Raw genomic sequence first — 15,440 nt, 5'->3', positions numbered from 1 at the left:
TGAAAACATTCCGCACTTTTAGCTATATAGGCGTTATAATTGCAGCAGTTAATCCCACTGTTCGGTGAAAAGTAACCATGTATTAGACGGCGGGTGTCACAGATTGAGATTGCCGGTATTTGTCTTTACCGTTTAGTTCATGTGTCACAGAAGATGACGTTCATATTATAAGAACAATACTAGCCAAAACTATTGAGGTATTGTTGGGATTATGGCCGAAAATTATTTGATGTTTGAATTTATTAATTATTTATACGCGTCTTTATATGTACTCTACGGTATATATATGTGTTATATATGATCAGAAATTCTAAATAATCTGCATAATTTATAAGAGAAAAAAATAGAAATGAAATATTCGTGAACCATTCACTCGGTATGAATATCACTGGTGTATTTTTTTGCTGACGACATAAAAGATATGCGAGAAGTCTGAACATTAGTTGTAGGGACTTGAAAGTCATTAGTTTCGTAACATTTCAGTCACCACATTCTAGTCAGTTTGTAGCACACTATGTCAACAGGAAGTTGCCTTGTATTACAGGTAAGAAGGTCAGATATGACGCAACATTATACAGTGGAGCGCCATTAAGCTGCGGACCAGTAAACCGCGAAATCGCTTAAGCCGCTGTAGCAAGTCTTGTGAGCGATGATTATCTCGGCTCATCGCTAATTTAAGAACGTGTAAAAACGCGGCATACGAATTTAATTCTGGCTTTATAACTTCAAGGGGATATTTAAAAAGGATTTGCTTTAATTTGGGAAATAAATAAAATATATTACAATAGAAATCGACCGTTAATCTACCTTATCCGCTCTCTATGTCAGCTTTATGGAGGCCGCCGTTGTTACCGAATCACACCTCTCCATACATTAAAGTTAATCCGCGGTAAATGCGTGAAAAAAGTGATCAATAATTAAAGTATTATTTTTAATTCGATAATTCGATATAATGATCATGCAATGGCCCGGATGAGGCTCCTCAGCGGAGCTGTTAGCGACTTCGGCTTTTCAGTCACAAAGGTTTAAGCCGCGGTTAAGCAGGTTGACCCCTCAAATACCGCGGCTTAACGGCGCTCCACTGTAGTTTACACACTGACAAATAGTCGAGTCGCACAGTATTTATACCTTAATTTCTTCGAATTCATTTCACAGTGAAACTTAAATTCGAGAAAATACATCTGTATTCAATCTTAAAAATGTGGGGAGATCTGTGTTTTGTAAAGATTTCATCGTGTTCATAGTGAAGGTATGTAAAATAAAAACTTAAGAAAGATATAGGTAAATTGAACGTTTATTGTTAGTTCTAGTAATTAACGTTATTGGAAATGTTAATATCTACAAATACGAAATTTCTTTCCTCAATACGTACTTTCTATACACTTAGAAAACATTATTGCTTTAAACATATGAAATTTGATCTTTTCTCTGGTTGGGGGCGCTAATTTTTAACTTGTGTGGTAAATGAAGGCGAAGTGCGTGAATTAGGCTTAGAAGACAGTCACGTGCTTTTGTGAAATCAGAAGGCAAACAAAATGTATTTGTTAATAACATGGATCTCTTATCAGTTTTATGTGTTACGTCACGCGTATATATTAAACAGAAACACCCACTTGAAGTAAATAACTGTTCTCAAGACGGCTGGTGTGGGTATTAAAACTTTAATTAATATAAAGTACAGAACAACGTTTCGACCTTCTGAGGTTATCTTCAAACCTGAGAAAGTCCAAACATTGTTCTGTACTTTAACTGAAGTTTTATATCCATACCAGCAATCTTGAGAATACATTTGAACTGTGTGATGTTCTTAATAAAAATAGCAGGGTAGAGTTGGAGTTGATAAGTTGTTGGAACCTCTTAAGATTTATATTCAGTATTAAATATTGAAAAACTTACATTATTTTAAGGTAACTTAAGACAGTAATACGTTTAGACATAAAATGTTCCAAGGTCAGGATACGTTTTTGTTAAATATCTTACAAACTTAAAATTATAGTGCTTGGTTGATAAAATCACGAGATGTGGTTGTGTAGTTTCGTGCCCTACGTGAGTTATACAAATAGCGACATATGATTGCTTGTTAGACACGTGACGTGCTGTATTCGGTATGCAGAAGAATCCAGTCAGCTGTTTTAACCAGCTAGTAGTGGTAATGGACGATATTCTTCTCGATATTAGTTCTATTTTTAAGTGACGACCTCCTCCTTGGGCTTCATCTACCCTAAAACATTGGATTAAGATTCTTTTATATGCCCATTTCACTTGGAATCTTTAAAACATTTCCTCCTTGAAAACTTAAATAGAAGTAGAAACCTCTTAAATAGAAACCTCTCTAGGTTTCTTTTGTTTTTCATTGTACTTAATTTGGTTTTGCTTTTGGAGGCTACAAACAACAATAGATTTTCAAGTATCCATGAGATTCAGTAAAATAGTGCTAAATATTTTTAAAAATCGTTTTTTGTTTTTGCAATTGAAGTAAAATTTAGGTTACATATTTTCAATTACATGATATTTACAGTATTTTCGTGCAGTAAAATGTTCGGTACATTTAGTTACGATATCGTGAAGGGCGGATGTGGAAACAGGTATAACATATATATATATATTATATAACCATAAGTTTTTAAGCCATAAACAAAAACATTAAAGGTTTAAAAAATACGTTGCATATTTAAAAAAAATAATCTAGAGTTCAAGTTACAGCGTGGGATTGTAAAATGTATCCTAGGTTTTCGAGGTGACTAATGAAGTAGGACCCACATTGCGGTGGGGATACACCGTCTACCAGTCTTAACCTCCAATTTGCTGGTCTCACATAATAAGATTAGAAATTTAGAAAATGTGCTCAAGCCCACATCTATATCACCTTTCACTGCCTGTAGTGATGACTAGCTGCCTTCCCTCTAGTCTTACACTGCTAAATTAGGGACGGTTAGCACAGATAGCCCTCGAGTAGCTTTGTGCGAAATTAATAAAAAACAAAAATCATTTAAATAACACATGGAAGGATAGCAGACATATTGCATATATGCACTAATCCAAGGGATTGAGTTGATTGAATATTTTATATTTAACAGGTATTTTATTTCAGCGTGTGATGGAAGTTTTGTGGGTTTTTGTTTTGTTATTAACTATTAAGACTGTTACTCTTGGTAATGCATGAAACACAGGCTTGGAGCCTTTTTGTTTTACTATATTTAATATATTGCAAAATATCAGCCAATTCCATTGACGTGAAATTGGGATAATATTGCGTTAGATGGCTCCGTTTTTTCATTTTATTAATTATTCACTAAAATTTCGCATAAAACTTCAAATTGTCTCTGATCTTGTACCCTGATTATAGCGCCACCTAGTTATGGTTATAAAAATCTTTATAATTAAAATTGATTATGAATTTTGTTATTAAATTAATAATATTTTAAAGCAAAAATTTTGAACCTGTAATCCAACTAACTATTAACATAAGACTTAAGTGGATGAAAATCGGAATTTAGTTTGATTCTACAAAAATCCTACTGCAATTTAGTGAAGTAGTTTAGCACTGTGAAAAAAAAACAGTTGGATCATTCCACTAACTTTATTTTTTACATACACATAAGCCATTATTTGACAAAGTGTGTGTGTGTATGTATGCATGCAAGCTTGTAACTGAAAAACCACTAGACTGATTATTACCAAACCTAACATGTACCATTAGGACCCTCTTGGGAAATAGTTTGGAGGGTTGATGTTTTTACCTGCCCCACCCCCATTTTCCACTTGTTTTAAACACCTATATAAAAGTGAGATGAAAATATCTCTGAATAGTTTGGTACTTTTAAAATTACCTTTAGAAGTATTTGAAAAAGCACACTGTCATGACTTGACTGATCACAGTTGCTGACCTCTTAATTATAGTAAATGTGTTTTCATTGAGTTGCAAGGATTCTAAAATCAAATATTTCAGTACAGTACATCTCTGGTCCTTAAACATTTAGGTCTAAAAATATGTTTCATTAATTGGTGTATAAATGTCTCCTTGTGACCTTAGTATTTGATCTTTGGCTTTTAGTAATTAATGCTGTTTCTTTTCATTGCAAAGTATAATGTATAGTTTTTATATTTAATCATAGTCTGAACATAACAAAGGAAAAGTTTGATTTTAGTTTTCTTGATTGTTTTCTGAGCTACTTTGTACAGTAGATTTCTTTTACTCTTGATACTTTTGTTTTTCTGATGAAGTGCTTACTTTGTTACAGTGCTATGCGGATTCTTTTAACTAAACTACCCCGGCCGTGGCTCGTGGACGAGAAAAAGGATGATGGGTATACAGCCCTTCATCTTGCTGCACTTAATAACCATGTGGAAGTGGCTGAACTGCTGGTTACTCAGGTAAATCTGTTCTCCACATTTATAGTGCTAAACATGAGGTCATTTTGCAATGTTTTAATTATTACAATATCATTCAAGTTAACCCTATTTACTCACCAAAGAAACGTAAGAAGGAATTATAATACACCCAGTTGACAACTGAGGAACCCTCAAAGTAAAATACTGAATTTCAAATATCTAATGGTATCTTTTAAATGCATTATATCATGGTTAATTACAGTATTTTTAGGTAAATTCATTGATTTTTTTTATGCTAAGCAGCTTCAAGTAAACTTGTAGTAAGGTTAATTCACTGTTAATTAACCACCAGTTGTTTGTGGAAATGGTGATTCCTGATGTACACATAGCTATATCTAGTCAAAAGTTAGGGTGTGATAACAAAAGAAAGATAGGAGGTATTTCCCTTTATACAATTTTTTTTATCCATAATGCATACCCAGCTGTTCTGAATAATGAAAACTCTGGTTCACTGTGTCTCAGTTGGATATGTCAGATGGACTTTTCATATCTCATATGAACTTTGGTTCTTGCAATTTCTCATTCTGTCTATGAGGATAAGAGGTTTTGATGTTTCTTGTGAATTTCATCATAGTTCATAACAGAGCTGATATGTGCACATTAAGAACTAAACACAACTGTTTACTTGATGTAGACAGCACAGGACCCCCTTGGAAACCTGCTCATGATTCCCTTGGGGCTGCAACCAACTATTTGAAAAACACCACTGTAGTTTTACTTCACTCACAGTACGTTAGTTGTATTTGCCATAAGGACAAGTTTAGAAAATGTGTTATATCACACATCAGAAGTTCCTGTTATGGTACAAAATCTCACTGTGGTCAGCTCAGGTAGTTTGAAGTAATGTCTTAAAATATACATCTCTGAGTAAAAATTATATTTAATCAATCATAAAATCTCACAGGATTCTTCTGCATTCTTTTAAACAATTCTTATGAACCTTTATGTGTGTTCACAAATATTTGCTAATGACCATTATTTTGTCATCAGGGACGAGCTAACATGGACTTACAAAATGTTAACCTTCAGACACCTCTTCATCTGGCAGTGGAAAGACAGCATAGCCAGATAGTTAGAGTAAGTAGGACTTCTTTATCCTTATTTAGTGTCTTTGTTCTTTACTTTTTTATTTTAAACATTACCATATGATGCAAAAGAAAAAATTACCAAAGTGCTTTGAGTTAGGTTTTGGATAACTTTAAAGGTGAATTTTACAGAAAAAAGAAAACTTTGCAGTCAAAGGAACTACTCATACTGATTAATTTTGCAGGTTCACATTTTTTATAAAAAATATGTGCTAATAAATGAAACATAAAACTTGGTGCAGGAAGAGCCTTTTCGAGCAGCAATCCGAACGTTTTAGTTTTTACGTTTGCCACTAGGAAAAGTACTGTGACGTGATAGTTGCCAATCAAACCGCCAACACCAGCTCATTGAATGTAAATAAACATGGCCAGTGCATACAGAGAAACAGAGGCAGAGTCTGTTTTGACTTTGTGTTCTGAACAGTGTCCAGTAGCACCATATCAATTTGAACCTACTCTGAACGAATCTAGAACAGCTACTTTTGACACAGATCTGACAAGTTCTAGTGATGAGGACAGTTCCACGAGCGAGAGTAGCGTAACTGTGAGTGATACTGAAGAAATAATATTATATATTAAAACAACATGGTTTATGAGGTTTATAAGATTTACATTTAATATAACAATGTCAAAGTACTGTGTTAAGATTAATTTTATTATGATGAGTTGTGGAAATATGTTATGGAGTTTATATTTTATTGTTTACAAGTCTACAATGTTTTTTTTAAAAAAATACATAACATGTACTTGATTACTTCAACATGTTCAAGACATAGTCTTATTTCAATTTATCTTGAAATGTTAAATTTGACAAATTGTATTCTTCAAACTTTTCCATATATAAAAATGATACAGAAACATCTACAGAATGGTCTACCAGCTTTTAAACTTGGAATATACTCTATTTGGGATAGATTTGTCCACTGTCTACACTAGGAAATCAAGGTTTCACTGACTTTCAGGTGCCACAAATACAAAACACGCTCATGAATGTGAAATGTGTATGTCTAAATACATTCTTCAAAAACTTGTACATTTTAAATTATTATATTTTACTAGTTATAGTTTATCGCTTTATACTGCACACATACCTTTAAGTTTGTTCCTTTCGTGATGGCAAGGGATGGCTTCAGAGGGGTGGAACCTGTACGCTGTAGGCTGAGATCAGTCCTCAGCTCTACACGAGGAAAGATGGTGGGGACGATCCTGTCTACTGCCGATGGTTTTTTCAATCTCAACCTGCCTGGCTTGAAACCCACAGAATCCAAAACAGTGGGATCATCACAAAACATGAGCATTCAAAGTGATCTTGACAAAGCTTTGCATGGTGTGAAGGAGTCCAGTTCTTCCTACTGACCATCCGCACCCACTGTCATCACCTTGCTGGTTCCTTCTCCTTGCATGGAAATGAAAGGAAGCTTTTGCTTGATGCCAAACCGTTTTTACAACCATGAGCAATGCAGTAAACCATGTTATCATATAACAAACATAAAGTAGCAATATCAAGACAAAAAACAGTCTCACAAAGTATGTAATCTGAAAAAAGCACCGACAGATTTACATAAAACACCAACACTGAAAGGAACACAATGGTCTGTCGCAACGAAGCATGTTTGGCAACTATTACATCATAGTTGTAAAACATCACGGAAACATCTGAGTGACCGAGAGGAACTTGAGTTCGAGGACCCGCATATTTTGTTTCATTTTTTACTCGAAAACTAAAGTGTTTAAAAATATGGCAACCACACAGGAATTATACCTAACCAAAGTACAGTTTCTAAGGCAATTATTAAATTTGTTGAAAATTCACCTTTAAACCTGTCATTTTAAATCAAGTATTTTTGAAAGATATGATAAAACAGTGTATCATCTTTAATTATTTGTTCAGGAACATTTTTAGGAAAGTCCAAATCAATCAAATAGAAGTTTATTTACAATGTTCACTTTTTATTGGGAAGGATATAATATTTTATCAATAATAGGGCAGCTTTATTTATCCATACTTCTTGCAGATTCAGGAGATAAATGAAGGAATGTAATGAAACTGTTCCATTGCAGTATATTTACTCATGGGTTTGTTGAAGATTGAATCACTACAAGTATGATTTTCTTGTAGTGTTTGGTTGTGATTAGCAGTGTTGGTCTCCACTACCTTATATTAAAAACAGTATCCTCTTGTTGTTGTGTTTGGTTATGCTTAGCAGTGTTGGTCTCCACTACTTTATGTTAAAAGCAAAATTTTCTCATATTTATATCACAAACTTAATTTTTAAAGTATAATAAATAGTATTAATAAATGATTATGTAATATGTATATTTAAATGTAGTAGCTTTTTTGCTGATTAGTTGCCTCCCTTATACAGGAATAGTTTTTCCCTTTTCATTGAAGTTTTAATGAAGAAACTGCTGAAAACCTCTTTTTGCATCAGATGGGGAGCTCAGTTAGTTTTTACTCATTCAAAGGGATTAAACTTGTACAAAGAAATTACTAATATTAAACTTCTTAGTGGTTAAGTTGCATAGCTGCTGAAGAACACATGTTGATGCTAAATCCCTGGAAGTAAAAAAATATTTTGAACAACAAGAAATTTGAAAAAGATTATCTGATAATTTCAGTTATTTATATTTCACTTATTTTCCTGTTAAACACATTTCTTTAGTCCTCTTTGTTTAAATGTTTATAATACAATAAACCAATTATGTCATTGTTAAACTAACATATAAACACAGGAAACCTCTATCAGTGAACTAAATGTTTGTAGAATAGGAATGTCAAACTGGAATGGGTTCATGAGTGATTTACATAAGTCATAATTGTACATCTTAAAAAGTGTTAATTTTAGAACAGTACAATAAACCATAATATTTTAAATAGTTGGTCTTATAAGAACTATTCCATCCACTCTATGAGCATATTCACTTTATAGCCACTGTTTTATCCATACACTGTAATCATAATACTTACTTTTTAACCACTGTTTTATCCACACATTGTTAATGTAATACTTACTTTTTAACCACTGTTTTATCCACACACTCAGTGGCGGCACCAGGATATTTTCGTTGGGGCAGCTGAGGTAAACTGTGGAGGGGTTTCCCAAAATGCCATCAATATGAAGTATAGATGGTAAATTATAATAATGTAAATACCAAGGTACATTTCAGAAAGGTGTGCTATTTTGAACTGCATTTTCAATGCAGTTTTCATTGGAAACTCATACTATGATTAATAATTCATTATTACAAATTAGAAATAATCTGTTTATGAAAATATGCGTATATGTAAAAGAGGAAACTCGCCTAAATTCCACCCAAGGTAATACATAATAATAAAGAAAATCAAGATTAGCTTAGATCAGGGGTGTGCAACATTTTTCGTCGGTGGGCCATATAACCAACTTCATCAATCAAGCGGGGCCACTTAAAAAACAAGCTTATTCGTGTACATGCACAATAAATTAAAAAAAATTCTCAAAATGCAAGCAATAATATTTTATATTTTTGCATGAGTGATCATTTTAGTGCGACACTTGAAATTCAGAGTCCTTGCAGAGCTTGTCAATATCAGCTTTGACAGAAGTGGTTGCCACTCTTAACTGACTGGTCAAATGTTCATCAGTCAGCTGACTTCTACATTTGGTTTTGATGAGCTTCATTTTGGAGAAAAATTGCTCACAGCAGTAGGTGCTACCAAAAAGGGAGGCAATTCTTTGTGCATGACGGGACAAATTGGGAAACTTTTCACGTACACAGAGTTTGTAAAAGTCTAGCAAACTGTTTTCAGAGAATTTCCTTTTAGTGTCCATGTCAGCCTGCAGTTCAATGAGTTCCATTTGGCAATCATCAGGACTGTCTTCCACTGCTAAATCAAAAGGTTGAGCGAACAATTTCAATCTAATTTCAGTTTGTCTGAAATCTGGAAATCTGTTTGCAAACTCATCACGCAGCTTTTGTACACTGGTTCCATATTTGGTGCAATCCAGATTAGAAATTCCAGTTTCCTGGTTGCAAGACATGTAAAATGGGTCAATATGGCTCTTCTCAACTGAACCTGGAAAAGTTCCAATTTCTTCTTAAAAGCACAAATATGCTCAAACAACTTATTCACAAGTTGACTTTTCCCTTGTAGTTTTAAGTTTAAATCAGACAGATGCTGTGTAATGTCTGTGAGGAATGCTAAGTCATTCAGCCAGTTCTCATTGCTCAAGAAGTCCACATTCTGACGTTTGCTCTCCATGAAGAACTTAATCTCCTCTCGCAGATTCCAGAATCTCTTCAAAGTAGCAGCTCTACTAAGCCAGCGTACAGCAGAGAAGTACAAAACATCTGAATACTCACTGTCCAGCTCATCTAAAAAAGTTTTAAATTGTCGATGATTTAATCCTCTTGTTGAATATAATTTACTTAATTGGACGACATTTTCATGACTTCTGCAAAATCCAGAACTTTGGTGCACAAGCTCTCTTGGTGAATAATGCAATGGCTTACAACCACGTCTTGTGCTCCAATTGCAATTAGAAATTTCTTGGTGAATCCATTTGTCCTACCTGTCATGGAAGGAGCACCATCTGTTGTAACACCACATAATTTATAAGGATTCAGTTCAAACTTTTCTACAACCTTAAGCACTTGTTCACAAATATCCTGTCCTGTGGTTGTGGAGGAAAGGCTTGCCATATCTAAAAACTCTTGAAAACATCAAAGCCTGCAGTAACAGCTCTGATGAAAATGACAAGTTGGGATGTGTCATTGATATCAGTGCTTTCATCCAAAGCCAGACTGAAAGCTTCACACGAATTCAATCTCTCTTTCAAAGTTTCTTTGATGTCCTCTGAAAGATCATTTGTCCATGCGGAGACAGTAAAGCGGAAAGGCTAGTTTGCTCCACCAAATATTTTTTTCTGGACATGCATATTCTGTGAGTATTGTTAAACAATTTTTAATAAATTCTCCATCACTGAAAGGCTTTCCCTTTTCTGCCATACATTCACAAAGCTTAAAACTCAGTTTTGTCACCAGTTCTGAATTTTTCTTGAAAGTGGTAAAACACCTTGTTGCTTTTCAATGGATGTTTTAAATGTTCAATTTGTCCTTTCGTGCCTGACCAACAATTTCATCAAACTGGGAGGAGTGCTTAGTTGCGTAATGTCGCTTAATATTGTACTCTTTCATGACTGCAATTGTAGTTTGACAGACGAGGCAGACAACACCTTGATTATGTGGGACAACAAGATATTTTGTGCACCATTCACTGTTGAATAACCTTCCCTCATCATCAATTTTCGTTTCTTAACTGCTGACATTTTACTAGCCCTGAAATCAAAACAAAATTATTCTCACGAAAATAGCAAAGTAGAAAAAACATAGAATTTATTTACACATGGAACCTCTTATGGACAGAAACACATGTTTCTAACTTGGCATCCCGATCATAGCCTTCCGGTACTTAAATTAATTGAGAATAGCAAAATACAGTGTGACCTCGCCTATTCGCGGTTCGCCATTCGCGGCCCCGCATATTCGCGGGTTATGCGCGAACTGCGTTTTTGTAGGTCACAGAGACTGAAAGGGCTTTTCGAGGAGATTTCTGTTGTATTTACTCAATCAAGCCGTTTTTATCAATTGTCGTCTTCACCAAACAAGATTGGACTGCTATTGGCTGACTGCCTCAGCTTCCCCAACAACGCAAACGGCAAAGCACAGCCCGGTAACGCACGGTACAATTTAGTGAAATACATAACAGTATGCAATATTGCTACATTATTACTGCATCAATGAGTATAAGTATCATTAGTGTTTGGGAAGCATTTCATATAGTATATAATCGCATACATATACGTTTTAAAACTGCGTCCAATATTCGCGGTTTTTCGCTATTCGCGGGAGGGTAAAGAACGTAACCCCCGCGAATAACGAGGTCACACTGTACATAGAATCAGATGCATCTGAAAGCAAAAATTTTAATAAATTCAGTAAAGTCACAACAATATGCTAAATAATAATCAATTTACCTTCAATCTCTTGTAGTAACTGTAAAAGGTAATAAAATTTTCACCAATAATGAATGACGGACAGCAGAGGTTAGGGAAAATTGTCGCCAGCGGGCGAAGGCGAGGTTCAGGACATGACGTTGAGTCGTAGACAATAGTGCTAGTGCACGTCACCTATTCATGCCCTAAGGAGGCCGACCAATCGAATTCGGCCTGCTCCTCTCTAGCAAAGATAATTTTAGAAGTTTGTCGAGTCGAAGCCTGGGAATCCCGTAGGATCGATGCTTTTAAAAATATTCCATTTGCGTTGGATTACAGATCAGGCCACATGGTTAGATTACAACAACTAGGGCCACACTAAATGGCTTGGCGGGCCGGGTTGTGGCCCGCGGGCCGCCTGTTGCACACCCCTGGCTTAGATTGAACATTTAATATACCATTAAGAGTAAAGCTACAAATCAAAAGAAATATAAAGACATAGTTTACATAGCAGAAATTAATTATCCCATGTGAAGTTAATACACTCTGAGGAAAAGTAAGGTCACTATCAGGCTTACTATCTTTCATCATGTTGTGCTTATAGTCAATATTACTTCAAAACAATGCACCTGTTCTGTTGTAACTTGAAATCAACGTGGTTGTCTAATCTTCATCAAAGCTCAAGATAGAATGGCATACTATCTTGTATGCCAAGTTTTAAAACCACTTTAAAACTTACTTATAAATAATTATAATTATTTATTATAATCACTCATTTACAGGGAGCGACAATACAGCGCATGAGTTTCAGTGTATTCAGTACGTTGCTATGGGACGCATGACACATACTTCCGTCTTAATGAAGATGTTGAGTTCTACAGAGCTATGTCTCTTTGATGTTAATTGTTAAGCAACAACAACGATTGTGTTTTCCATATTTTATGAATATATGTAGGTAACAATATTGGGGGGCCTAGGGGGGGCTTAGCTCATTTTGGGGGGGGGGCTCAAGCCCCCCCTGGCACCATCACTGCACACACTGTTAACGTGATACTTACTTTTTAACCACTGTTTTATCCACTCACTGTTATTATAATACTTACTTTATAGCCACTGTTTTATCCACTCACTGTTATCATAATGCTTACTTTATAGCCACTGTTTTATCCACTCACTGTTATCATAATGCTTACTTTATAGCCACTGTTTTATCCACACATTGTTAATGTAATACTGACTTTATAACAACTAATCAACCCATGTTATCATCACATACTTGATTTTTGTAAACATTAATTATCCACAATTTATTTTAATGTGTGATTGCTATAACTGCTAATTCATCACACATCTGACAACTTCTTTAGTTACTGATTTATTGCTATTTTCTCAAATGACATTTGTATAAATTAATAATGTCTTATAGCTTATTTTAAGAAACTTTTAAAGAAAATTTCAGTCTTTCTTCGAATGGAATGCTGCTTTCAAAAAATATACTAGAAATCTGTATAATATATATATTATTGGATCTAGATGAGTTTATGTATCAGTCAGAGTATGTTACAGAAAGATCATGGAACAGTATATTGTGATAATTTTTACAAGGTTGTTATATGTTAAAAAATTTGATACAGTGTACAAATATCTGATTTAGATAATTTCATCCAGTTTTTCTCTGTATGAATTTGATTATTGGTTTGTTTTTCTTCAGCTACTAGTACGTGAAGGTTGTAACTTGAACATACCTGATAAGGATGGAGATACCCCACTTCATGAAGCTCTCAGACATCACACACTCTCCCAACTTCGACAACTCCAGGACAGACAAGATGTGGGCAAGGTGGGGCCCAATACTGAGGTTTGTCCTTTAATGACCCTTCATTTTTTAAAGTTTTGTTTTATTAGATTTCTCAAAAATACAGATGATAAAAAAATACAAAACAAACTGCCATTTTGGGGGGAATAAGCGGAATTTTAGTTTGTTTGGAAATACCTGAGTTTATCCAGTAAATCCTGAAGATTTAGGAACAGAAAATTTTCAAATAAGTTTTTTTTCTTGTTGTGAGAGTTTCAGAAATAATATTTTTCTCACAAGTAACTATTTAAGTTATAAATACTTTATTTAAGATTGATCACTTTAAACTTATCTAAAAATCTAAGTTTTGTAAAAAAAAAAAAATGTTTAGAACACGTGTAGTAAATAAGTGTTTTGTGTGTTTACTTGTAATAACCTTCTACCTTCATGAAAATAATTTGAGCTTCTGAACAGTCTGTTATTGGCTTTACATGGGCATATATGGTTTCTGAACAAAAGTTGGGTATGTTTCTCAAATGGATAAAACATCGCTATCGTGCCTTTTGAAATACTTTTTTCATGTTGAGGTGTTACATCAGGAACGACATAGTATAAATTTACAAATAGGTGTTTGCAACTTTTTTTGGAATATTTATGTGTTTAACCTTGCATGCATGTTGTTGTTAGGTAAAATAAGTGTATTAACCATTTATATACTTATTCTTTATCATAGGAACCATATCTGTACAAAAGCCACATATTCAGGAAGTTGAGATAGTTATTTGCACTGTATTAACCATTTATATTCTTTTGATTAAAATAGTGCTGAAACCATATCTTATGTTCATTGTTCATTTGTTAAGCTTTGATACATTGGTTTCATGGGTATACTCTACTGTTCTAGTATAATGACTAGTCCTGTATACACCCTTTACAAAATAAAATGTGAAAGCATACAAACATCAGAAACACACACTTTCTCCTATGGACCACATCTATACAAAAGCCACATATTCAGAAAGTCAAGACAGTTAATTGCACTGTATTTATCATTCAGGATGTATATTAAGGAACACTGATATCCATTAAGTACATGACTTATTCATGAAGTGTTTAACAGGTAATAATTTCAAATGTATACAGTTTCAGAATTCTTTTGTACAAAATGTTCCTTACTGCTTGGGTTGAACAAAAAGCATGTTTATATGAGGTGAAGATGGGAGCAAATGTAATGGTAATGCTGCACTTCTGGGTCAGATAATTGTCCTGTGTCTATATCCCGCAGTTTATACCTATGTGAACAATCACTTCCCCTTGAAATTAATTTAACTTTAATGTAGGAGGGCTTATACTAACTTGTACACATCTTTGTACTTCCCTTTGGAATGAGTTTAACTTTAATGTAGGAGGGCTTATACTAACTTGTACACATCTTTGTACTTCCCTTTGGAATGAGTTTAACTTTAATGTAGGAGGGCTTATACTAACTTGTACACATCTTTGTACTTCCCTTTGGAATGAGTTTAACTTTAATGTAGGAGGGCTTATACTAACTTGTACACATCTTTGTACTTCCTTTTGGAATGAGTTTAACTTTATTGCAGAAGCCACATCGCAACTTTGAAACAGAGTTGACCAAACTTAAGCCTTACAGAATAATTGTGCTGTATGTAGTATATGTATAAGTTCCATAATTACCACATGCTAACAACCTCTTACATTATGTTTGCAAATGTGTCAGTTTCTACACGAAAATTTAGAAAAATTTACATAAATAAAACTAGAGATGTATTTTTTTACAGTTATGAAAGTTTAGAGCTAGAAGTTATTTCAACTATAGCATAAAAATATTAATATTGTTTGTCATGTTGAACACTTTCTTAGTTTTCACAGTATACATTTTGTTGCTGATGTATTTTTACACCTTTATTATTAACAATGTTGCAGAATATTGTAAAGATAGAAAGCAATGAAGCTCTCAGTAAATCAGGTTTTTTATTAACAATTATTTTGTGTCTGTTGTTTGTTTGGTTTTATTTCACTTTATATTTTTTATCATTTGAAAATTGTTTTGTGATGCAATATTTAATAGTTTTTGTAAAAAATCAATATTGAGTAATATTTGGAAAAAGTACATGTATTTCCATGGTTCATAATGTGTTTTAGATCCAGTTTTGACTTTTGAATATTATTTCT

At 33.9% G+C, this 15,440-nt stretch overlaps 1 protein-coding gene across 1 annotated transcript in view; it reads left to right on the top strand.

Annotated features, from left to right (window-relative positions):
* Positions 1-15,440, top strand: part of LOC143239024 (E3 ubiquitin-protein ligase MIB1-like) — a 145,283-nt gene that overhangs the window by 117,754 nt on the left and 12,089 nt on the right. The window contains 3 exon segments of the mRNA XM_076479752.1: positions 4,242-4,374; positions 5,383-5,469; positions 13,161-13,307. Of these exon segments, the coding sequence (XP_076335867.1) occupies positions 4,242-4,374; positions 5,383-5,469; positions 13,161-13,307 (367 nt within the window).

Source organism: Tachypleus tridentatus, chromosome 13, assembly GCF_004210375.1.
Source record: "Tachypleus tridentatus isolate NWPU-2018 chromosome 13, ASM421037v1, whole genome shotgun sequence".
NCBI lineage: Eukaryota > Metazoa > Arthropoda > Merostomata > Xiphosura > Limulidae > Tachypleus > Tachypleus tridentatus.
Note: the sequence above shows the minus strand (reverse complement) of the source record. Positions and strands in the feature narration are given on the sequence as shown.